Source organism: Notothenia coriiceps, unplaced genomic scaffold (genome assembly GCF_000735185.1).
Source record: "Notothenia coriiceps isolate Sejong01 unplaced genomic scaffold, NC01 NC01_scaffold00024668, whole genome shotgun sequence".
NCBI lineage: Eukaryota > Metazoa > Chordata > Actinopteri > Perciformes > Nototheniidae > Notothenia > Notothenia coriiceps.
Window position 1 is genome coordinate 4,259,416 of NW_011357369.1, and position 23,942 is coordinate 4,283,357.

General features: G+C 43.0%; 3 protein-coding genes across 3 annotated transcripts in view; 2 read left to right on the forward strand and 1 right to left on the reverse strand.

Moving 5' to 3' along the window:
- LOC104955698 (desmoglein-2-like) overlaps positions 1 to 2,626 on the reverse strand; it is a 13,508-nt gene extending 10,882 nt beyond the window's left edge. Inside the window, exon 1 of the mRNA XM_010783085.1 lies at positions 2,621 to 2,626. Within this exon, the coding sequence (XP_010781387.1) occupies positions 2,621 to 2,626 (6 nt within the window). The remainder of the gene's footprint in view (positions 1 to 2,620) is intronic.
- mthfr (methylenetetrahydrofolate reductase (NAD(P)H)) lies at positions 1,412 to 18,434 on the forward strand. Its single transcript, XM_010783087.1, has 12 exons — positions 1,412 to 1,625; positions 2,611 to 2,872; positions 3,104 to 3,342; positions 3,855 to 3,965; positions 4,045 to 4,238; positions 4,761 to 5,011; positions 7,317 to 7,662; positions 7,725 to 7,880; positions 14,503 to 14,685; positions 14,799 to 14,900; positions 14,988 to 15,107; positions 17,138 to 18,434. Exons 2-12 carry the CDS (start codon positions 2,625 to 2,627, stop codon positions 17,357 to 17,359), a joined length of 2,172 nt encoding a protein of 723 aa, XP_010781389.1. The 5' UTR covers positions 1,412 to 1,625; positions 2,611 to 2,624; the 3' UTR covers positions 17,360 to 18,434.
- Positions 18,435 to 19,041: 607 nt separating this feature from the next.
- On the forward strand, positions 19,042 to 21,466 carry LOC104955700 (1-phosphatidylinositol 4,5-bisphosphate phosphodiesterase delta-4-like). Its single transcript, XM_010783088.1, has 3 exons — positions 19,042 to 19,457; positions 20,916 to 21,072; positions 21,171 to 21,466. The coding sequence occupies exons 1-3, from the start codon at positions 19,386 to 19,388 to the stop codon at positions 21,464 to 21,466; spliced, it is 525 nt and encodes a 174-aa protein (XP_010781390.1). The 5' UTR covers positions 19,042 to 19,385.
- The last annotated feature ends 2,476 nt before the right edge of the window (positions 21,467 to 23,942 follow it).

Genomic DNA, 23,942 nt, shown 5'->3' on the forward strand with positions numbered 1-23,942 from the left:
CTTGGAGGACTACGAGGCTAGGAACCAGGGAGCTACAGTAATCTAGTTAAGATCTACCAGAAGTTGTACCGGCCGACTTTAACTAAAGAGCAGTGATAGCCTCCTGGGCTCCTCAGCTCCTACCCTTAACTACTTTCCTCTTTCCCGGGGTTACTGTAATTTGTTGGAACTTAACACATTTACAGGAATTTTTTATTTGGAAAATAATTATCGACGATTTTATCAACAAAAATTTACATTTAGCAAAACCAAAAAAGAATTTAGGGTGTCTTCTTTCATTCGATTGCGTCGTCACTTATGGTAACAAAAATTATAACATTTGTGTACTAATGTTATCGAGTTAGTGTTTAATAACGCAACGAATGGTAAGGGGTATCCCACTATGAAAAATTAACACGTAACTTAAAATTCTAAAACTTTTACGCCAATCACTATTATTATAAATTTGATACGCATTTACTGTGTGTCAAAACTGATAAAACTTTTATTGTAAGGCGTAAAACTGTTCTTAGTCCCCCACGACGAGAACGACGCAAATTTACGAGTACCTTTATAATGAAAAGGTTTCTCGGTTATTGCAATAGTAGGTATAGTATCTATAACCGAGGATACACTGATGGGTCCTCCACGGTCCTCCACGGCTCCTTCGTGGATGCATTTCCGGGAACAGAGACACTGTTATTGTCTCATTATACTGCACTGTGAATGAATTAAAAGTAAATATATAAGTCGTGATGAACACATCTGTCCATCAGACAGAGGGCTGCTGTGCCTCCTGTCATCATTAATGGACGTCTCTTTAAAATGACCGCTCAGAGGAGAGGAGTTCTAATTTCTCTAATTGCCTGCTGCTTCCCCTCCTCTCTCCTCGGTTCCCCTCCTCGGCTCCTCCGCTCGCATCTCCTGTGGGCGGGACTAAGCCTCGAGGATAGGAGTCGAGGAGGGGAATTAGTGAAATGAGAAAGGGCCAGGGTCATGTTACAATTTGTTTACGTCTTTCTTTAACTCTTTCACGAACTGGCAAAGGAGAACTTTCCGCTGCTGTTAAGTCTCGTGCAAACGTTGACCCCAGGACCCCAGGAAGTGCGCCAATTTTTGAAGCCGATTTTGGAATGACTATAGCGGCCAAATGGTGGTACTACAGCGTCCGTGGCGTCATTTTGACCCAAAAAGACCTTTTCCCATTGACTGAGACGTCTGTAAATCAGCGTATAATTTATTTTTGAGCTAAATCAACTACCTACTACGAACACTTGTTTAGCCCTTATTTAAATGATTAGGACTTTCCAGTTGTACCATGTGTCAAAAGTTGAATCCAAAGTTATTTTCTCTCTCCATTAATCGACTTAAGGAAAACTTAAGTGCGCATGCTCTCTAAACAAAAGGCCCCGGACGATCCGGGTACTTTCTGAATCTACAGTCGCTCTATTTTTGCTTCATGCGCCACTGAGCAACTCTCATAGCAATGAGCGGTGACCCTCCTCCGACGCTGGATCCAGTTCTCTTCATACATGGTTGACCCCTGCCACATGAGATCTCTGTTTTTGGATACCACGCTGCCACAGCTAGCGTTCCGCCCCGGATTGAAGACAGTACCGCAACACAAAGACAACCGTCTTTGGGAGGTGGGAGAAGCACTGTTTTTTGTTTACCAACAGCGCAAACAGAGCGGACTGGGTTAAGCTACAAGCTCGGCGTGGTAGAAGCAGAATATACTCAGGGTCACTTCTATCTGTCTGTTTGAATGTAATAACTACACGGCTTGCATCGTGAAGCACGCAGCTAACATTAGCTGTTCCCACATAGCTAGCAGTTTGCTACTACACTACTTTACCTGCACGCGCGGGGGATATATACCTGGGTATAAAGTGAGCGGCTCGTGCTACTCTGTGTTTGGGAGTTGATTTCATCACAAAAATTCCTTACTTTTCTACAGTTTAGAGGTAATCCTGGGTGAGAAGGGACCCATGGTCTTTACTAGAAGCATGTTTTGGGGTTATCGTGGTAACTTTAGGATTAACGCTGGCCGGGTTTCAGCCCTACGGCGCTGGTTCACTTCTCCATGGTAACGTATGCTGAACACCCAGTGGTGGAATGTAACTAAGTACATTTAGTCAAGTACTGTACCAAAATACTTCACTTGAGTATTTTCGAGTTTTGCTACTTAATACTTTTACTTTATTACATTTCGGAGGCATTGTTTTACCTTTTACTCCACTACGTGCATTTAAAAAAATGTGATACTAACTTCTTTGCATGTATTAATTTATAATACAGAATATAAATCAACTAATAAATCATTATGCATTAGAAGTTATGCTAACAAGTGGTATAGCAATTCATTTAAATAATCCTAAACCTTACCATTATTGTTATTTAGTACTTTAGTGGCCCCTTGTTGGATTCTCTATATACTTTTCAAGCAGGATTTGAATCATGCAATTCAGTTAAACTTTCCTCCTATTCTGTATTGACAATTGTATAACTTTTTATTATTGTGGTTAGTTATGAGGTTGTGTCTACTAGTGTTCATTGGTTTATGTGCTGTACAGCTAGGTATACATACAAATCTGAAGTCATTGATGGAACAGATGTTTCTTTTTTTCTCAGACTAAGTTACCATCATGGTTAACCAGGTTCAGCGAGGGGACGGTAGTTGGCAGTCATGCAAGAGTGACTCCAGCGGGGCCAGCAACAGTGGGGGGGAGAGCTCCAAGGAAAGCTCCCGCTGCTCCACTCCGGTGCTGGATGCAGACCGCTTAGACAGGCTGCGGGACAAGATGCGCAAGAGGACGGAGTCTGGAGACTGCTGGTTCTCGCTGGAATTCTTTCCCCCCCGCACAGCCAGTGGAGCTGTCAACCTTATATCAAGGCATGTGAAAACTGAAATATTTATTCAGGAATCATGATATGCTTTGAATCACCAAAGGCCAGATAAAAAATGTGCATGCACGTTCAAAGAATACAAAATAATAGCTTAGTCATAGCAGAAAGAAATATGTCTCTTGATTGCATAGTTCAACAATTATAGACCAGTAACTAAAGGGCTTTTTGTAATTCTGCAGCAAATATTTGGAGCGCTGAGTTTGCCTTCTTTCCTCAGATTTGACCGTATGGGCACCGGAGGGCCTCTGTTCATCGACATAACTTGGCACCCAGCAGGGGACCCAGGCTCCGACAAGGAAACCTCATCTATGATGATTGCAAGCACAGCAGTCAATTATTGTGGCCTAGATAGCATCCTTCATCTGACCTGTTGCAACCAGACCAAAGAGAACATTACTGGCTACCTCGCCAAGGCCAAGCACCTGGGCCTCAAAAACATCATGGCCCTGAGGGGAGGTAGGAGAGATTACATGTGTTTACATTTTGGATTATAGAAGTCTTCTGTAAAGTAATGTAGGTAAGTGAGTAGCATTGGTGCTAAACAATTTTATCAGCTGCCTAAAGTATACACTCGAGGAAATTCCTGCTGGGAAATGGAACATTCCCACTCAAGAGACCATAAAGAAATTGAGTTATCTGATTTGGTCCATAGTTTTTCTTCTGTTTCTGATTACAAAAAAAGGTTCACTGGCTTCTCACGGCAATTCTTAGTAAAGAGAAGCCTAAGAGCAGCTCTGCCTGGAGTGTGTGGATTACCTTGAAAGACAGGCTGCTTTTTCCCTTGCATGTGCACTTTTCAATTAAACTCACTTTTCACTCTATTCATTAAATCCCCATCCTGCTGATTCTTTTGCCAATGTTATTTAAAATATTATAATAATCTGAGTTTAAAATTAATCTCTAACCTTTGAGGTCTTCACAACATACAGTATGGCTGCCAGCTAAACTGTGATTGTGATTCTCTGTAGACCCAGTGGGAGCCGACTGGGAGGAAGAGGAGGGAGGCTTCAACCACGCCATCGATCTAGTTAAACACATCCGATCAGAGTTTGAAGACTACTTTGATATCTGTGTTGCCGGTATGCTTTCAGCCTTCAGATCAGCAGTAGGCAGTTCAAGTTGAACTCCCTTTGATTTAATAATGCATGTATTGTCCAGGATACCCCACAGGGCACCCCGAGGCAGAAAGCTATGAGGAGGATTTAAGACACCTAAAGGAAAAAGTAGATGCTGGAGCAGACTTTGTGATCACCCAGCTGTTCTTCAGAGCAGACACATTCCTCAAGTTCCTGGATGACTGCAGGGCAATTGGTATCACATGTCCCATCCTACCAGGAATATTCCCCATCCAGGTAACTCCCCTTTTAAAGCCCCACTTTGAGTATCGGCTGTATGCATCTCTTAATACATTGAGCATTTCCATAGTTCCATTCCTATAGTATTTTATAGCATCAAGCTCCGCTTTAGAATAAAAGACATGGAAAACATGGTTTTGTCTAAATCGGTTAACAGGGGCGCTGCGCCCTCTTACTTTCGGCGTGCGTGCTCATACCAAAATGCCGATTTTCCCTGTAAAATGTTAAAGTGATGCCAGAAAACAATATTTCTGTTTGGCAAAAAAATGTATAATTACTCCAAAAATATGAAAGTGTGTCAAATAGACCATCAGCTGCAGAGACAGAGTTTTTACGGAGCTCGGACGGCGTGCTTTTGTTGACGTCCACAGCGCCGTCTTGTATACTGGCGTCATGTTCTTTGCGAGAATTGATACATACAAGATCAGCGCCACAGTATTGCCTCGTACTATATTTTTCTAGAAAAATGGAAAATATCACCTTTTTAAAATATGTGACATTTAACCTGTTCCTCATCAGGGTTACCAGTCTCTTCGTCAGCTTGTGAAGCTGTCAAAGCTCGAGGTGCCAAAGGAAATCACAGAAGTCATCGAGCCCATCAAAGACAACGATGCTGCTATTCGTAACTACGGAATACAACAGGCGGTGGAGATGTGTCGTGTGCTGCTAGACAGTGGAAAGGTACCGGGACTCCACTTTTACACACTGAATCGAGAGGTCGCCACCATGGAGGTCCTGCGACAGCTGGGGCTGTGGATAGAGGACCCCAGGTCAGTCATCCTTTTTGCCTGCTTAAAAAATCACCATAAACAGTCGTATTTCCTACAGAGTCCCAGTGCTGACAGAAAGGCAACATTTATTTATTGCACTTGACGCACACACACGCATGGCGTAATTTCCACTGGGACAGGGGGGGACATCTCCCCCCACTTTTCGAAATCCTGTTTATGTCCCCCCACTTTACAAATATGTTTATTATTTTTTAACGCAAGCCTTCATCGCCACGGAGGAGCACACAGCGTCTGTGACTGAGCGAGACAGAGAGCTAGAGAGAGCACACCTTTATCTATTTAATATAGTTGTAAAAAATAAAGTAAGAAATCATTTCAATGTGTGCTATAGGACAGTAAAAAAAAAGAAAAACAGTTTAAAAGGGGAGTGATTAGTAAAATATGCATAAATAAAAAGAAAGCATGCTAACTAGGTAACATAAGATAAGAATAAACTAGTTTAAATGATTTATTATTGGTTGTGATCATATTCTAAAGATGTTTGGATTATTGAAAAGTATACAGCTCCCTTTCATACGAGTGTTGAGAGCTGTATCCATACATTCCTGTTGTGCTCAAAGTGCACCAGATTGATGTTTTTCACTTCAACATTTAAAAACAAATCTCCCGGGTGTGCCTGCCCCCGGACCCCCCTAGAGGAGGTGAGGTCCACCCCCAAATAAAGCAGGTTAAAATAATTAGATTGCATACATGTTATTTTAGTAAACACTGAAAACGGGTCCCACAGACCCAAAAAGCACACAAAGGTTAAAGGTAAGCATATAATAATGTTAAAATGTGCTAAATATATACACTGCAAAAAACAAAAAAAGAGTAAAAGTAGCTCAAGACTGTTTTATTTTTTGAAAGTAGCTCTCATCCTAAAAAAGGCTGGAGACCCCTGCATTAGAGCGTACAAACTGTAACTATAAGTAGCTGATACATATGTGTACTGAAACAAATACCAATACATGTATTGCATTGTTTTCTTATGCGCAATTACTTCATACTGTCTTTGTCTTTTTCGTCCTGCATTTATTGTGCCCCCNCAGGGGAAGCAAAGACAGACATCACAACACGTACCTTTACGTAGCTTCTAGGGAGATCGTCTCACCGTAGCTGTTAATCTGATCAAAAGACGTGTTCAATGGCATTAAAACGAGAAAGAACGCGGCTGAATCGGTTTATCCATAGGTTGATAAAGTTCCTGGGCAATAATTGGAATTATTTATAATCCATAATTCAATTTTTATGTAAAAATCGCAGAGCAAAAGTTAGCTGCTAATGGTAGCCACCAGAGTGGCTGCTGCTTCCGGTCTTGGCTATGCGGCAGTATAATACACACACATGACCAAATAAGGACTATGTGGGAGTTCCCCTCGATTCCATTGGCTCTGACGGTTAGAAAGAGATGTCACATGTCAAAATCCAGCAGGGGGAGCCAGAGATATGAAAAATCCACCCAAATGGCCCTAGAAGAGGTTTTTTTTTGCTAAATCTGTCTAAAAATGTCAAATATCACTTGTTTTGCATCAATCTTGATACAGGGTACTTATTATATCTTGTACTTTGGATTCCTAAAGCTTTTAGTCTACTAACCCATCATCCAAGGTTAGTTTTCACTATAAGTACAAAATATATTTTGGACGGACACTATAATTTACAGTTTTTTAACATGTTCAATCTGAATTTTCTTTAAAATAAAAAACATCTATATTGAATCTGACTTTCTACATCCAACTGACAGGTTTATCATTACTTTGAGAAAAAAGATTATTAATTTAACCCTTTTAGAAGGGAAGATATGGTTATTTGTTCTGGGAATGTCATTTTCGAGCCTGAAAACTGAAAAACAGGCTCGGGGTTTAACAGGTTAATATATAGAGTTGTTATCAATTTGTTTTAAAGCTCAATAAATAACAAAGAAGACCTTTGACCGGGAAATTTCCAATTTGTCCGGAAGATTTAAATCCTAACGGACAGGGTGACGGGCACACATTTTTTCTAACGGGAACTCTGGTCAGTGTCACTGACTGAGAGTCAGTTTGTTCATACAAAGGAAATGGGAGAACAACCGTCAAATCCTCCAAATAGAAGTACTTCAGGCAGATGCATTCAGAGTACAGCACCATATATATATACAGTATATATATATCAGACGTGCAGGGAACGGAGTCACAATGTCAAAACTGCATCAAGGTCCACAGAAGGTTAAATCCCCAAGTAGCATTTTTGTCAGCTCTTTCAAATTATATCAGTGTCACATTGATGTGTCAGTGTGTCCTCTGTCCGCCTGTCACTGAAGGACGCTCGGTCCTCTGTCCCCGAGTCAGTCCTCCTTCCCTGTGACAGTCCTCTGTCCCTGTGAAAATCCTCTGTCCCTGAGACAGTCAGTCCTCTGTCCCCGAGTCAGTCAGTCCTCTGTCCCGAGTCAGTCCTCTGTCCTCGAGTCAGTCCTCTGTCCCCAAGTCGGTCTTCTGTCCCCGAGACGGTCCTCTGTCCCCGAGACGGTTCTCTGTCCCGGAGACGGTCCTCTGTCCCCGAGTCCCCGAGACGGTCCTTCGTCCCCGAGGCGGTCCTCCATCCCTGAGACGGCCCTCTGTCCCCGTGACAGTCCTCTGTCCCTGAGTCAGTCCTCTGTCCCTGAGACAGTCAGTCCTCTGTCCCGAGTCAGTCCTCTGTCCCTGAGTCAGTCCTCTGTCTCCTGTCCCAGAGACAGTCCTCTGTCCCCGAGTCAGTCCTCTGTCCCAGAGTCAGTCCTCTGTCCCCGAGTCAGTCCTCTGTCCCAGAGACGGTCCTCTGTCCCTGTGACAGTCCTCTGTCCCCGAGTCAGTCCTCTGTCCCCGAGTCAGTCAGTCCTCTGTCCCGAGTCAGTCCTATGTCCCTGAGTCAGTCAGTCCTCTGTCCCTGAGACAGTCAGTCCTGAGTCAGTCTTCTGTCCCTGAGTCAGTCAGTCCTCTGTCCCCGAGTCAGTCCTCTGTCCCCGTCACAGTCCTCTGTCCCTGAGTCAGTCCTCTGTCCCTGTCACAGTCCTCTGTCCCTGAGTCAGTCCTCTATCCCTGAGTCAGTCCTCTGTCCCTGAGAAAGTCAGTCCTCTGTCCCTGAATCAGTCCTCTGTCCCCGAGACAGTCAGTCTTCTGTCCCTGAATCAGCTCCATGACTGCACAGCTACATGGAAGATGATAAATAAAGGATGATTTAAATTGTCTGTGGTTGGATTGTGACGTGATTTTTTGTTGTTGTTTTTGCTTTCTTATTTCTGTATTGCTGTTTGTAACATATGCGAGGACCACCATGAAAGCGAGATGGTTAAATCCTAAATGAATACATGTGAGTGAAATGTATATTTCTCCCTGAGCCAGTGAGGAGTGTGTAGGTCTGCGGGACGCTCTCAGTCTGCACTCACTCTGAGGGACTAACAGTCCGGATGTTTAGTTTCTTGCGTCTTCCTCACTAACGCCTCAAATAAATTACCAATAATTATTAGTTTTTTTTCTTTCCCTGCAGTCCCCCGGCTCGGCAGTCAGTCATGTGATCAGCCGGAGCGTTCTGATTCCCCCACATGTATCAGAATATGAAATGCCACATTCCTTTGTCCCAGTTTGATAGCGGGAGAGAAATAGCATTTGATATCAGAGAGCAGACAGGTGTTCACGTTACGTGCTTTTTATGAGGTTGTATCTATTATTTGAATATATGTCATTAACACTATGCAATACCCCCTCCCCCCATTGTATGTATAACGGTAATGTACTGTTCAAACATTTAATAGACCTTTATCATACTTTATTTTAGATGTAAGTGGAAATACATTTGAATGTGTTTATTAATGTATACACATGTTTACAGTACTCCTATCAATACATCTTGTGTATTATTCCCACCAGGTTTGATTAGACTGTAATCTGTCACCACAAGCTCACAGCAGGAGATATTAGTCGTGGACAAACACTTTCATAAATGCTAATAACTATTTCAAAGTGTGTCACTGTTTATTTCAATACAGATGGACCCACAAATCAAGGTGATAGTCCTGGTCTGCAATCATTTATCAGTACCACAAAATGAGGCCAAACTGAAAAGCAACATTAGATACCCACTGTGAAATAATGGAGAGTTAGCTGATTCTCACGAGGGAATATAGTTATAGGTTATTAGAGTATGCCTTTAAAGTATGGCGGAGTTCATGGAGGACCCCCATTGGTCCCAGAGAGACGCTGGATGCTTATTTTACTAAATCCTTCACTCTGCTGATTGTCCCTCTGTGGGGAGGCGTGTTCCTCTGTGGGGAGACGTGTTCCTCTGTGGGGAGGCGTGTTCCTCTGTGGGGAGACGTGTTCCTCTGTGGGGAGGCGTGTTCCTCTGTGGGGAGGCGTGTTCCTCTGTGGGGAGGCGTGTTCCTCTGTGGGGAGGCGTGTTCCTCTGTGGGGAGGCGTTTTCCTCTGTGGGGAGGCGTGTTCCTCTGTGGGGAGGCGATTTATAGGAACAACACATGCACATTCCAGCTGAATCTGGACGACAGTGCCTGTTCACTGTCCAGCTATTCCTTTCAAATACACAGCGGGCCGACTCTTTACAAAATAAAGAAGGACAGCTATCAGCAAAACACATCCGATAAAATGGATTCACGTTACACTCTGGGGAGGGCAGCCATCTATCATCAGTATAAAATAAACACAGTGTGAGGGAGGCTGGACGTCCCTGCTGCCCAGTTACCTATCCTCCTAAGAGGAGGTGATTATTTATTCTTATTCTTATTAGGATCCCCATTAGCACTAGCATTGGCTATTCTTCCTGGGGTCTGCACACACACAGTCAAACAGAAAACAGCTCATCACTTCATGCAATTCACAACTCAGTATGAAGTGAAAACCAAAATGATCATTCTATTTTAACCATCATTCAGCCGAACAAAAGAAAATACAAATAACTGTACATACCCACAGACACAGTTCCATTATACTTTATGATACAGAGTTAATTTCTTGCAAACCTTTGAGATGTAATTGGGACTTTTCCTGAATGATATGGACTGGCACTGAATCCCAGCTGACCATGGCTCTGAATGTCTTCTGTTTCAGATTTGATTTAGTTGTGGGCATCATGAACCTTCCTTCTATTGCCTGATGTGTTTGATGGTTATATTGAGGTATAAGGAGCACTGCACACATGTGCTGGCATATTTGTGCTACTTCGATTACAATTTCAGAAATAAGCTACAGAAAAAAAACTGGGATATTTAGCTTCATATCCTTGCCTTACAGAGAGGTTACTTTATATTGAGGTTCAACATGGAGCTGAAGCAAAATGGAAAGTATACAAACACTTAGCAACAGAGAAGTGCCAATCAAAACATGGTGATGTTCACAGGCTCCGTGTGATGAAGCTGTGGAGGGGGCTGCTCTCTGTGAACCAGGACGGAGCGAGGGGTTCTGAACCAGGACGGAGCGAGGGGTTCTGAACCAGGACGGAGCGAGGGGTTCTGAACCAGGACGGCGCGAGGGGTTCTGAATAGGGCAGCACGATTTTGGGAAATAATCTAACAGATCTGACAGATATTGCGATATTTGTTTTTAAGCGACCCAACGGAAGTTTATTGTAAAATGTTGCCATTTCTCCGGCTAGGAAGGTCGTATCAACGTGCTCCCGTCTCTCGCACCCCCGCAGCCCGAGCAACGAGTGAAAGAACTAAACTTACATGAAACTTCCGTTGGGTTGCTTTAAAGTCAAGCTTCAGTTTAAGATTCACTCTGTAATAGAAACATGTGATGGAGCATTACTGACCTGACTCAGATGATTTGTTTCACCAAACCATCTAGGAAAGCTCCATTGGAAGCCATTTGGAAAGGGCAGGCACTTTCAAAAATACTTGGCAGGTGATTGGATCAATCTGTCTATCACCTTCTATCATGGGCCACTTCTGATTGGTTAACAATGGCTGATACATGTGGAGCACAGCACTTCTGATTGGTGTGGATAACTGACACACAAGAAGAAAAACAACAAAAAATGTTAAAAAAAAATGGCAGGCTTTGCGATTTGATAATCGCATCATTTCAAATCGCGATTTCGATTTCTGAACCAGGACGGAATGAGGGGTTCTGAACCAGGACAGAGTGTGTGTCTAACTCCAGATGTGATGTGCACTGCTGCAGAGACAGTGTGATCTGAACACATTGATTGGGAGTTCTCCAGTTTTAGTTTCTTCTGCTCAGTGACCCCTCACTCTAAATGCTCTCCCCGGTCAAGGGCCGGGGGACCCCCTCCTGTCCGTGTGATCGAACCCCCAACATCCCCATGGCGGATTAGATGCAGCCCATGAGAGTGGAGCAACATGAAGAGTCGGCTATGATGAAGAAAAGGTGAGGCAGTGAGGTGTCGGAGCATGGGGGGGTATTTATTTTTAGACGTCTAATGAAACTTTCAGCACCTCACCGTCGACAGGAGGACAGTTGACAGGCGACTGTGATACTCTTTAATTAGCTCCCAGGCTCTCGTATGTCTGTTAGATAATTATCATCACTGAGCATTACAGAGCCGAGAGCCTCAGGGTTCATTCTGACAGACGCACCACTGTGAGCAGGACCCCCCTGATGGTCATACCATCGGGTCCCCAAACAATGTTTTCTGACAACTGTCTCATGTCTGATTTAGGGTTTTTCTGTTACAGTGTGTCATGCATTTCTTTATTACAACACCACACCTGTATTAGTTTTATCTTCCTCAAAAATACTAGCATTGATCTTGTCATTAATCATGACCAATTCATTTTGTCAGTCTATTGACAGCACTAGTTGGTTGTCATATGGTTAAAATCATGGTTCTCTTCATTGGAGATGAAGCTACATTTAACAGATACAATCTTGAATCTGATCATTGTATTTACAAAAACACGCAAATCAAATGTAATATATCAGGAAATAAAAATCAGAAATGATCACAAACTCTTATCACCAGTTTGACTGAGTAACTATAGAGATCAGATCACAGCAGCGCAATGTCAGACCTTACTTCCCCTAACTCAGACCACAGATATGTTTACAAACTTGACCTTCAGTTTGATCTCAAATCCACATCTCTGATGACGTGCTCACAGACTCACAGTGTGAAGCAGTTCCTCATAAAGAGCTGATGATCCAATAAAGTGACACAAACATGTTGCAGCAAGGGCTGTTATATTTTGATACAAATTGTAGTGGCACAATGTGAAAAGGCCACGACCCAGTTAAATGCATCCACATGTTTAACAGTATGACACTGAACGATCGGCACCCTCATCAACATGTGACAGACAGCACAGCACTGTGACCTCTGTCCAGGTGTCAGAGCTACAGAAACACATGTACCTGTGATCTCAAGGATCAACTGTACAGATAGTCGGAGAGTAATCCACTGAAGAAGAGCCAAAGAGGTCAATGCATACACCCACAGAAGAAGAAAAAGACCAGCATGCATTGCAGCAAAGAGGCAGGTTGGGTTGTGAGTCGGGAAATCTCTTCTTCACCTGCAGCTGAACACTTCATGAAAAGCATTCTGGGAAATGTTGTTAAATCACAAAATAGGAGAAATGAGGCCAGAAAAACAATAAATTTTGGACAGCGTTTGAATACAATGTGTATGTGACACTAGTGGTGTCTGAAAACACATCGCTCCAAAGAAGTCCAAAAGCTAGAGTAAAAGGTGAGATGATTGAAAAGGTCTTTAATGAATCCCAGGGGAGCACAACAACAAAAAAAATCGTTTTATTAGCCATAATCCAGTTTGCTCATTCGAAGTAGAGTGAAATGAATACTTCAGTTCCTGTTTGATCTAGCTGGGTTCAGTTTAAATTACACACATGAGATCAGACCAAATAGAAACAAGTATCTGCTGAGGGGCATGTTAGAAGGGAGCTTTTGTCTTGAGAGCTGCCACTATGAGGAGTGTGTTCACTTTGTGCTGTTGGGGCAGAACCTCTCCTGCTCTGCGCCGTTCCTCTATAAGTTTGTTTTAAAAGAAGGAAAACTCAAAGCAACCAGGATAAGGGTTAAACAATAATCTGCTTTAATGGTAAAAGACAACAATACAAAATACAGAGTACTCTGGGATTAATTGTGTTACCGTGCGATGCAGATATCGGAGACGGTCAGTCAGAAGGGCATCAAGCATAAGAATATCATGATATTTATACACAGGTGGGGAGGAGTTGTATCGATGCTCCTCCCTAGTTATTTGTTATTGGCGATTTCACTTCTGGGCGAGCTAGCCAGTGAGTTGGCCGTTCTCCATTGGCCGGTTTCACCTAAACACTGAGAGTCCTTTACTTCACCTGAGCTGAGGTTATCTGAGACTCTCAGTCTGACAGGAGAGAGTTCTCCCTCCACCTTGTTGTTGAAAAAGCTCCTTATATCCGTTAGCTTGGCTAGCTAGCACCAGATGCTAACCACAACGATCTCCGGTAGATACCCACCGGTGCGCGAGCTCTCTCTCTCGCTCGCGCACTCACACAAAATGGCTCGTGCCACACACACACAGAGCAGAGCTTGAATGAAACACAGAGACCCAGAAGTAAGCTACTTGTACTCACGAGGCCTATTATGTGCAGAATACCTTTCGCTTTCAGTTGGTTTTGATTGAGTGTCCACACATGGATGTTTAAGGACAAAAAAACGATCCATTTGTCACTTTGCTGTTAGCAAATAATTTGGGGCTCCAGCTAACAGGAAGTCACTCAAGTGTCACAAAATAATTTAGCCTATGGGTAGGTCAAAAATCTAATGGGTGCTGGCCATTGGCCTAATCATATCACCTGTGTTGGCTTTATGTTTTTGGTCAAACATTTGTTTGTTTCACATTTGCATTGATGCAATCAATAATTTTCCTGATTTAATTTAATAAAAATAATAATAATAATTTTCGTGGGAAAAAAAAAAAACACATATATTTCTTGGGGGTGCTTAGGGGGTGCTTTGGCAATCCTGGGGGGTGCTTCAGCACCCCCTAGCTCCCCCCTGGCGTCGCCCCTGCCAGGATTTGATTCAATCGGACTAAACAAGGCTGGTGTGAATGTGACCTAAGACATTGTTCTTTGCCTTCAGTCCGTGTTTGTCCGAATCTTGGTTTTGATGAGTGTGAAGAATAACACTCTATACATTCATTATTTATTTCCAAAGGTTCATTAGTTTCACTTGAATATGTTTGGATCTGGTGATTTGAAGAGATGATGATGCCCAGCGTAATTAGTTGGAAAGCAATTTGGAGATATGCAAGAGGAGATAAACATCCCCTAATATAGCTCTTTCTTAAAGATGGGTTAAACGTCTTCATCCTAAACTGGGTTTACCATGTCCTGACTCATGCTCTGTACTTGATGCACAGACAGGGCTGATATCTGTTTTCACTCTGGAGAAAGTAATACAATCCTAATCTGTTGAACTCTCCCAACAGTTAGCCCATAGCTTTGAAGCATTAACTGTCAACAAATACACCATGTTTGTTTTCTCTCATGCTAGGTGAAGTGTTTGCCATGGAATGATGAGCCTCTGGCCCCAGAAACCAACCTGCTGAAGGACGAGCTGGAGAAAGTGAACAGACGAGGAGTCCTCACCATCAACTCCCAGCCCAACATAAACGGCAAACCCTCCACAGACCCTGTAGCAGGCTGGGGACCTGCAGGAGGCTACGTCTTTCAGAAGGTAGGACCTCTTCTTTCTTCTTGATTGTGCCTTCTGGATGGACAGGTTGGCGAATCGGGTGTTTTTGTCTGACAAGTTGATATGCCTCAGTCCTCTTGTTTTACATCAAACAGGCCTATCTGGAGTTCTTCACTTCTAGTGAAAATGTGACTGCTCTCCTCAAAGTACTGAAAAAGTACGAGCCCCGTGTCAACTACCACATCGTTAATGTGCTCGTACGTTTTTACTGAGCACCTTTTAACTCCATGTTTTGTGTCTGAATATGCATTATTAATATGTCCCAATGAATATGTTGTTTGAAGGGCCGTAACCTGACCAACGCCCCTGACATGCAGCCTAACGCTGTGACATGGGGCATCTTTCCTGGAAGGGAGATTGTCCAGCCCACTGTAGTGGACCCAGTCAGCTTTATGTTTTGGAAGGTAAGATAGAGTTGTGCAGAGATTCGGGAATGATTAGCATTCTGCTAATTGCTTGTTTTCTTCCAGTGAAAAATTATACAAGATTAAGGTGCGAAGCATTGGCCAAAAACAAGGGCTTTTAAAAACGTTGTGGAGATAGGAAGTGACCTCATTGTTACGTTGTCCAGCCCACTGTAGTGGACCCTGACTAATGCACACCTTCATCTCCCTATAGTGTGCATTTGTGTAAAAAATGGAACTGCAATAGATTAACATTTGGAAAAATACATATTTACGGATGACAAACTTGAGGTACTAAAACATGTGTAGACCTTGAAACTCAAAGTAGCCATGAACCAAAACCTGTCTTTATTTACTTCCCTTGTATTGATGTTCTTTAGGTTTGGCATCACAAGACCCTGGCATACTGACACACTTCCAATAAAAAGTATTAATACCAAATAACATGTCTTATGTGACTCAGCTGTCTGACAGAATCAGCCCGGCGCGATAACATATTTTTGTAGTGTATATAAAGCAGTTTGTACACGCTGCTTCTGGTCTGTCCTGCAGCTCTACATGGAGGTAGCCTCTACCCTCCTGGCAGACAGTGGGCTCTTCTAGTTTTACTAATGCTTCGAACTGTTTCTCGGAGTTGTCTGTAATGTAGGGTAAAACACTGACTGGGAGCAGATGTTCATACAAGCACACTTCAAAATATCCAAACAGTCTCTTTAACACAACATGTGTTTACCCCTTAAAGATGGTTTCAGGGCCTTTGCGGCGACCCTGTTTTGTGTTTTCACTGCAGCGCCTGCAAAAAACTTGTTCAATTTCAGTCCCAAGCTTCTCTGCCAGAACCAAAAACATTGAACCGCGTATGTCAAAAATTGAGGCTGCCATCTGAGCAGATTAACCTGAGCAATAACAGTTCATGACGATTACAGCGGAGAGTAGAAAGCTGTTACAGAAGCAGTAGTGCCAAAAACGTAAAGTGGCAACTCGACCATACTCGTTATATAAACGGCATGCAACATTTACCATGTATACTTGTGACTTCTGTTGTTTTTTTAATACCAACTACCAGGTGTAATAAATACAATCACAAGTTTGATCACAGATGGATCATAGTGACGGATACGCTGATTAAATATGTCTGTAAAATAGAACTTGTCACAATGGCAACAAGTGCCTACTCATTCAAATGTTTACTCATTGACACTATGAAGCCAAACATTATCTATAAAAACTGAAAAAACGATTAAATTATGGGGAAATTAGCATCAGGGATGTTACTGTTGTTACAGTCAGACGGTGGATTACCGTAATTTTCGGACTATAAGGCGCACCTGAATATAAGCCGCAGCAGCGGCATACCACTCTCGGTTCCACTTTTACTTTTGCGCGCTACCTGTCTCAGTCTTTTCCGGCCTCCAGCTTTTCCTGCTGGAACCCGCCACTTAAAGGTGGGGGTCCGCGGACCGGCCATAGAGCCCATAGAGTTAAAGGTGTTGGCCGTTAGCTGTAAAAATCCATAGATTAGCCGCACCGTTATATAAGCCGCAGCGTCGAAAAATAGGGAAAAAGGCGCGGCTTATAGTCCGAAAATTACGGTACTACTTTCCAGCGGCCACTGACGTTGGGAGACAATAGGCTAAATGCTGGTAGAGCACCATCATTGACGTACCACTCCAGCGGTCAGCTATGGCAGCGGAATTATAATGGCAAAGAAGTAACCACCTCACTATGGAGAGAAGTCGTTATACAATTCAAAGACTAAGAGCAAGATGTTGGCGTTGCATAAAGGTAAACGGTGACATCATGACGTGGCTTCTCCAGGGCTTTGGTAGATGGAAGCCAAAAAGAAGATTACACTTTTTTTTAAGTTGTTCGCCGCAAGACAGGTGCACCTGTAGAGGGTCAGGATCCTGTCGATGGTGCAACAAAGCATCCAACTAGCACCAGCACAGAACTAATTTGAGTGTAAAAGGGGTTTTAGAACACTCACAGGTTTTAGGCCTAACGACAATCCTTTCCCCATGTCTCCATAGGACGAGGCCTTTGCTTTGTGGATCGAGCAGTGGGCCAACCTCTACGAGGAAGAGTCTCCTTCACGAATGATCATCAAGTATATCCACGACAACTACTTCCTGGTAAATCTGGTGGACAATGACTTTCCTCTGGAGAGCTGCCTGTGGCAGGTCATTGATGACATGTTTGAGCTGCTTGACGCTCCTCCAGAAACGCACCACGGTGGAGAAGTCTCTGAATGAAGCTTCTTCTTTAGGGACAGAAAACACACTGCTTCTTGCAATAAAAAGCACAGCATAGAGTAAGATTTGCACTTGAAAGTGTTTAAAGAGTTTTTTTTTAAATGTTGGGGATAATTGAAGCTAAAAGTCTCAACAAAATGAGCTTCTTCCTCTGTAGCACTCCCCTGCTCATAAACTGCAGTCATGTTTTACAAAGTATTATTTTTTAAAGACAACAAAGGAGAAAGAAACTTGCATGCATTATTTGAACATGCAATATTTTTTTAAGCCGGTTAATGTTTCTATTATCATGGAAGACTGTAATTCAAATTATGTATTTGAACATGCTTATGAAATGATGTTACAAGTGAAAAGCTAGTATAGAGATGCTAGTTGTGAGTGAATCTTATTTGATGTCACAATTACACTATGCCGGTAAGCACTAATGACTATATTGTACCACAGACAACAGGAGTTTTACCTGGTACCTTAACATGTTTTAAATTTTTTGTCATATTTATCTGTTGTGCCTGCTTTCTGAAGCATTAAATAACCTGTTCAATATTGAACAGCCCAATGAGTTGTTACTAGGTCAGATAGAGTACTGTACTATACTGTCGACAGACTTCCAAACATGTTTATTCCCCTTTTCGGAGTGGATAAAAGACCCTCAACCAACACCCCTTTCGCAAGTCATTCCAAATCTCACTTCTGCTGCTGCCTGCTTAAAGGCAGAAGTTCAAACGGCAAGGACTAAACAGCGCTGGACAAGTCCCTGCCCTCTTGTTTTAAACAGGGAAGATGTGTACAAAACCTTTAGAAAGGGTTAATCCACACAGCTCCGACACCATCATCAAGTTAGCTGACACCACCGCCATCGCCCTGATCACCAGTTCAATCCCGCCCTGACCGCCACTGCAGTCAACATGCCGTTGTGCCCTTGGGCAAGACACTTTACCCTAAATTGCTCTCTTGGGTATTGTCTGCAGTAATGATGTATTACTTGTCTGATATATGTAATGTTAAGCGATTTGAGCACTTGTAAATGCGTTAAAAATAAATGCAATGAATTATTTATTTAATTCAGTACAACCAAGGAGCTGATTGTGGATTACAGGAAGCATCAGAGAGAGGGAAACCCCCCCCCCCATCGCCATCAATGGGACTACGGTGGAGAGAGTCAGCAGCTTCAGGATCCTCAGTGTCCACATCTTTTTCAGGGCGCAAAGGCCACATGCCAGGGCACAAAGGCCATTGAGGGAAAAATTTGGATTTGGAGCTGACAAATATATTTATTTGTCAGCTCCAAATCCAAATTTTTCCCTCAATGGCCTTTGTGCCCTGGCATGTGGCCTTTGCGCCCTGAAAAAGATGTGGACACTGAGGATCCTGANAATACATATTTAACCAGAAATGGGCCGGTTCTAAAGGGTTATTCAGTTAAGCCCGATGAGAGGGGATACAGCTGTGCACATGTCATCATTAACAGACGTCGTTTAAAAGTGACGTTTGAGTGAACGAGGACATCCCAATTAATACCTGAGGACTCCTCTGTCCTCGCCTCGCCTCCTCGTGTCTCTCGCTCGCATCTTACGGAGGCGGAGCTAAGATGCAAGGAAGGGACGCGAGTGAGGGAAAGGAGGAGTCGAGGAGGGGTATTGGAATGAGGCTAAGGAGGAAGACAAAACACCGAATGAAAAGACTTACAAAACCCATAACCAGACAGACAACACTAAAACCGTGACATAAACCTAGGAGTGTGACACAAGGTCATTTTGCTGTTTTGTCACTCTGGTCTTTTTTCTGTATTAGATTAAGTTCTGAAATCAACTCAGTTATTAAAAAAAAAGACAGAATAATAAAGCAATTGAAGAAGAGGCGAGGATCTAATACAGGACAGTGTGTAAACAAACTGCTCTCACCAATCTGTGCCTGGTGTTCCTTACAGGAGCTGAAAGGTAAGATTTTGCTGAAAGCCAAGAAAATAAGCAGTACAGAAGGCAGTCTCGATGAAACCCTGACAGATGACATTAGCGATGAGGAAGAGATGACCAACCATGAAGCTGAGAGCCTTTCTGCAGAGGAACCACCAGCTGGGACTTTGAACCGCGATGGGAAGGTATGATACTTGATGGATTTTCTATAAAGTCTGATGCACTTTGATGTCTTGATCTCTTTGAATCTAAGAAAGAGCCTTTGTTCTTTTTAAGTCTAAGTGTTTTGTTAGATAGTTGATGAGAAGTACACAGAGAATTGTATCAAGAGTGATAGTAAATCAGGAGTGAATGGAGCTTGATTGTAGAGAGAGACAGGAAACTGGGTTTGGACATAAGAGACGGAGTGGCGAGACTGAAGACAAAGAAGGGAGATAGTGAAAAGAACCAGGAAACGAAGACAGATATGAGAGACAGCATCCAATATGTTTCTTCTTAGCTGTGGGGAAACCTTGTTGTTTGTTTTATAGCCATGTGTGATATTGAAAATATTGTAATTCAGCCACAGCATTCCCCATGGGCAGTGAGAGATTAACGGCAATAACGATTCAATTAGAGGTAATGAGAGATGGAAGGAATCCTAATTGTTTTAACCAGATTTGTTTGAAGCTTTGATTGAGCCACATTAATGCGGCGTTGTCTTTTTATCTACTCTTAACGATTTCATTAACATTCCAGTAATTAAATAATAATTACTCAGCAAATTGCCCACTGCTGACATGAAACATTTAACTGTGTGAAAAAAGTTGGAACGTTTTGTCAACAGCTAAACAAAACTGCAACCAAAAAACGTGATCATAGTTTGTGTAAAAATGCATACAAAATGGATAATTACCTAGTTACAGGTGTCCATCAATCTGGACCAGTTTAGCAAATATTTATAATGTAAACAAAAAAAAATTGATACATATCATCAGCTTTATGTACAATTCTTAACTGATATGATTTGCACTTGCATGAGGAATGTGAACTACAGGATGTCTATTTCTTTTGTTTTGTAGAAAAATTTGATTCTAATTCAAGTCAAATCGAGGTTACAACAGACATTGAGACATCACAAAAATTGTGTTGTTGTCCGAAGAATTTATGTAATATTCTAAAGAATCTCTTCTAAAGAATTTGGACTCTGTTCCCATGCATGCTGAAATAAATTAGAAAATAATGGAATTCAGCAAAAGCATTTATATAATAAATATATGAAATATATTTAGTTTCTAATAGCTACATAATTGTGTAATCATTGCCCTTACTGAGTGATTTGAGGGTTTTGTTGAACTTAAGAACAAATTATTTTTGAATTATTCGTTTATTTATATTTTTCAAGACCAATTTCAATTATTTTATTTAAGTTTTAGTTAGTATTTAAACAGATAAATAAGTATTTATTATGTAATTCTAAACTTTTTAAATAAGTTGCAATTTAATTTGACAACTAAAAATATAATTTAATTACTGGCCTAATTTTCAGGGTTACATTCCAACCTTGTGGCCACTGCTCACCATACATGCTGTTGATGTTTGAAGTGGTGGGTTTCAGATTTAATCATTGACTTTTTTTGGAATTTTATTCTCCCATTTTGCAGAAATCCAAGGCCAAACTTTCTAAGGAGCTGTCAGACTTGGTGGTTTACTGTAAGAGTGTTCACTTCCACGGCTTTGAGTACGCCCGCTCATACGGCAAGTGCTCCGAGATGTCCTCATTCTCCGAATCCAAGGCCAAGAGGCTTGCTAAAGACACAGGTACCACCATCACGAGGGAACAGCCGGGAACAGCTTAAGTGCATGTTATATCCTTGATGTTACTATTATACGTTATACATATTTTATGCTCTCTTCAGGGACAGATTTTGTGCAGTACCACACACGGCAGCTGAGCAGGATTTACCCAGCAGGCCGGAGGACGGACTCCTCCAACTACAACCCGCAGGACATGTGGAGCGTGGGCTGCCAGATAGGTGAGGGGGAGCCATCTCACTTCGAGTACTTTCAGCAAGGACCTTTACAGAACAAGCATCAGGAAGGAGTCCCTTGCCCAGCGAGCCCCACACCGACTGATCTCAAAGAAGGGTGCCCAATTTCGGGACGGTCCGTCTCCCGCAACCCTCCCGTACTGCTGACGTACACGAGAGTATAGTAGTTGGTAGGTACAAATGTTATATACAAACAAAGACACAAAGTGGAACAACGAAAACACTGAACAGAAAGAAACCGGACCCAGACACCGTCAGGACCAGAGGAAGGACGGTCCCCAATAGATACTGGGGGAGAAAGACCAAGGGAACCCTCGACACCGGGGCGACGAAGTTGACCTATTGTGTATTATAAGTTAGCTATGAAACGACAAGACGTTCCCTTTGAAACGTACACAGAGAGACTGGAAAAGCAGCAAAAGACTGTCTAAAACGGAGTGGACAGAGTCAATTGATGACGTGTAATCTTCAAACGTTTACGGGTTAACTGATTCCGTGCCAAAACTTGGGACATACCTATCCATTCCACACATCGGGTCCCCCTGACTAAAAGGCCTGAATTACCCACAACGGGCCAAGGAGTACTTCCGCGTCCAAGTCCTACACGGTGTCGCCGCAAGACTCGTTGTCCACGGCGAGCAAGCGAGCCAGAGAGCGACGAGACGAGTACCCTCAAGTCCGGACACCCGTCTTTCCCGCGTATTACCCTTACTGAGACACAAAACGAACTAACGAGACGGAGATAGTGACTAAAGGCTGAGTCCTCAACTATTGTTCAAGAAGTCACCTCCGTTTAACATCATTTTATTATTTTTATGTAACCTGATATGACCTTCTTTTTCGTGTGTTTATTAATTCAACTTATCAAGGCAATGTCCGGATGTTGTAATTCACTCCTCGTAATTTACGTAAAATGATAATTAAGTTTTATTGATTGATATAAGAAACCTTACTGGGGACGTTATTATGAAATAAAATGACATATTAACCAACAGACACTCTGAAAATAAATCACGCATGAATACACTACACTGACACCACGTGAAAATGTGACATAATTTCGCATGTAAAAGGTTGTTTACTGGGTTAAGAAGGGAGACTCCATGGACTAACAATTTCTTTGAAACCAAAAAAAGACACCCGAGAGGCTCTTTAGTTTTATACTCAGACCCTGTAAGCACGTATGTGAAAACGATAAATAGGTCAGAGAAAATAGTTTAAATACTAGTCGTGAGGTGGTATTTGGGATTGGAATGATATCATTGTGGAAAGGTCCTCAGTCTTAAAATCTATGTAAGCCACTCTGTTACAAATATTACTAAAACTGTCCCAACTGCAAAGAATTGCTGACCTTGTCCTGTAAGTCACCCAAACCNAAAACAGGCACTCGCTTTGTTTAATTTGTTTGCGGTCTAGATTTCTTTAATTTCTTTATTTTTTGCGTGTGTTTATAAATGACCTCGAGGGCCGTACCAAATGGTCTCGCGGGCCGTATACGGCCCGGGGGCTGGATGTTCCCCACCCCTGTTCTAGTCGGACCCATTAGAGCAGGGGTCTCCAACACGTCGATCACGAGCTACCGGTATCTCGCAAGCCCTCAATAGCCCCCACTTTACAAATATGTTTGTTTTTTAACGTCAAGCCATCATCGCCACGGAGGAGCACACAACCTCTGTGAGCGAGCGAGACAGAGAGAGAGAGAGAAGCCTCATCCCAATACCCCTCCTCGACTCCTCCTTTCCCCTCACTCGCTTCCCTTCCTTGCGTCTTAGCTCCGCCTCCGTAAGATGCGAGCGAGAGACACGAGGAGGCGACGCGAGGACAGAGGAGTCCTCGGGTATTAATTGGGATGTCCTCGTTCACTCAAACGTCACTTTTAAACGACGTCGGTTAATGATGACATGTGCACAGCTGTATCCCCTCTCATCGGGCTTAACTGAGGCCCCGGCCACACGAGGACAAAAACGGTCGTTTGCGTTACTGTTTAGTGTCATATAGACCGTTCGGCCACACGAGGACGACCGAATATGTAAACAGCTCCAGTACCATCCCACACAGCCATGGTTCCGTGTTCCATGTTCCGTGTTCCGGTTCCGTGCCCAGCAGCCATGGATCCGGCTACAGAACCGGCCCACACAGCCATGGTTCCGGCCCCAGTTCCGGCCCCAGCAGCCATGGTTCCGGCTTCAGTACCGGCCCCAGTAGCCATGGTCCCGACTCCAGTTTCGGCTCCAGGACAGTAAACAACTGCGGAAACGATAACGGGTCCCAAGGTGGATAAAACGGCATACGCAACGCTCTGGGGGGTCCAACGGCTCCGTGTGTACGCCCTGCCTATACGATCATTTTCTGATAATGATGACGCAATAGCCCTGCCTCTCCCCACCTCTGCTTCTCACCCCCGCGTCAAAGTAAACTGCACACTGAATTCAGATTATTTATCTTTCTCTCGATATGGACGCGAGTGAAGTCTAATCTGACAGGACGGAGACACGCAGCTCTGCTCACCTGCAGCTCCTCCCGCTGTGATGCAGCGGTGAACGGAGCAAACACACACTTCAAGTCAGATCATCACCCTTAGCTATTTTAATTACCTCTCAAACTACCTAAACTAGTTATAAATATGTTTATTTTTGCTGT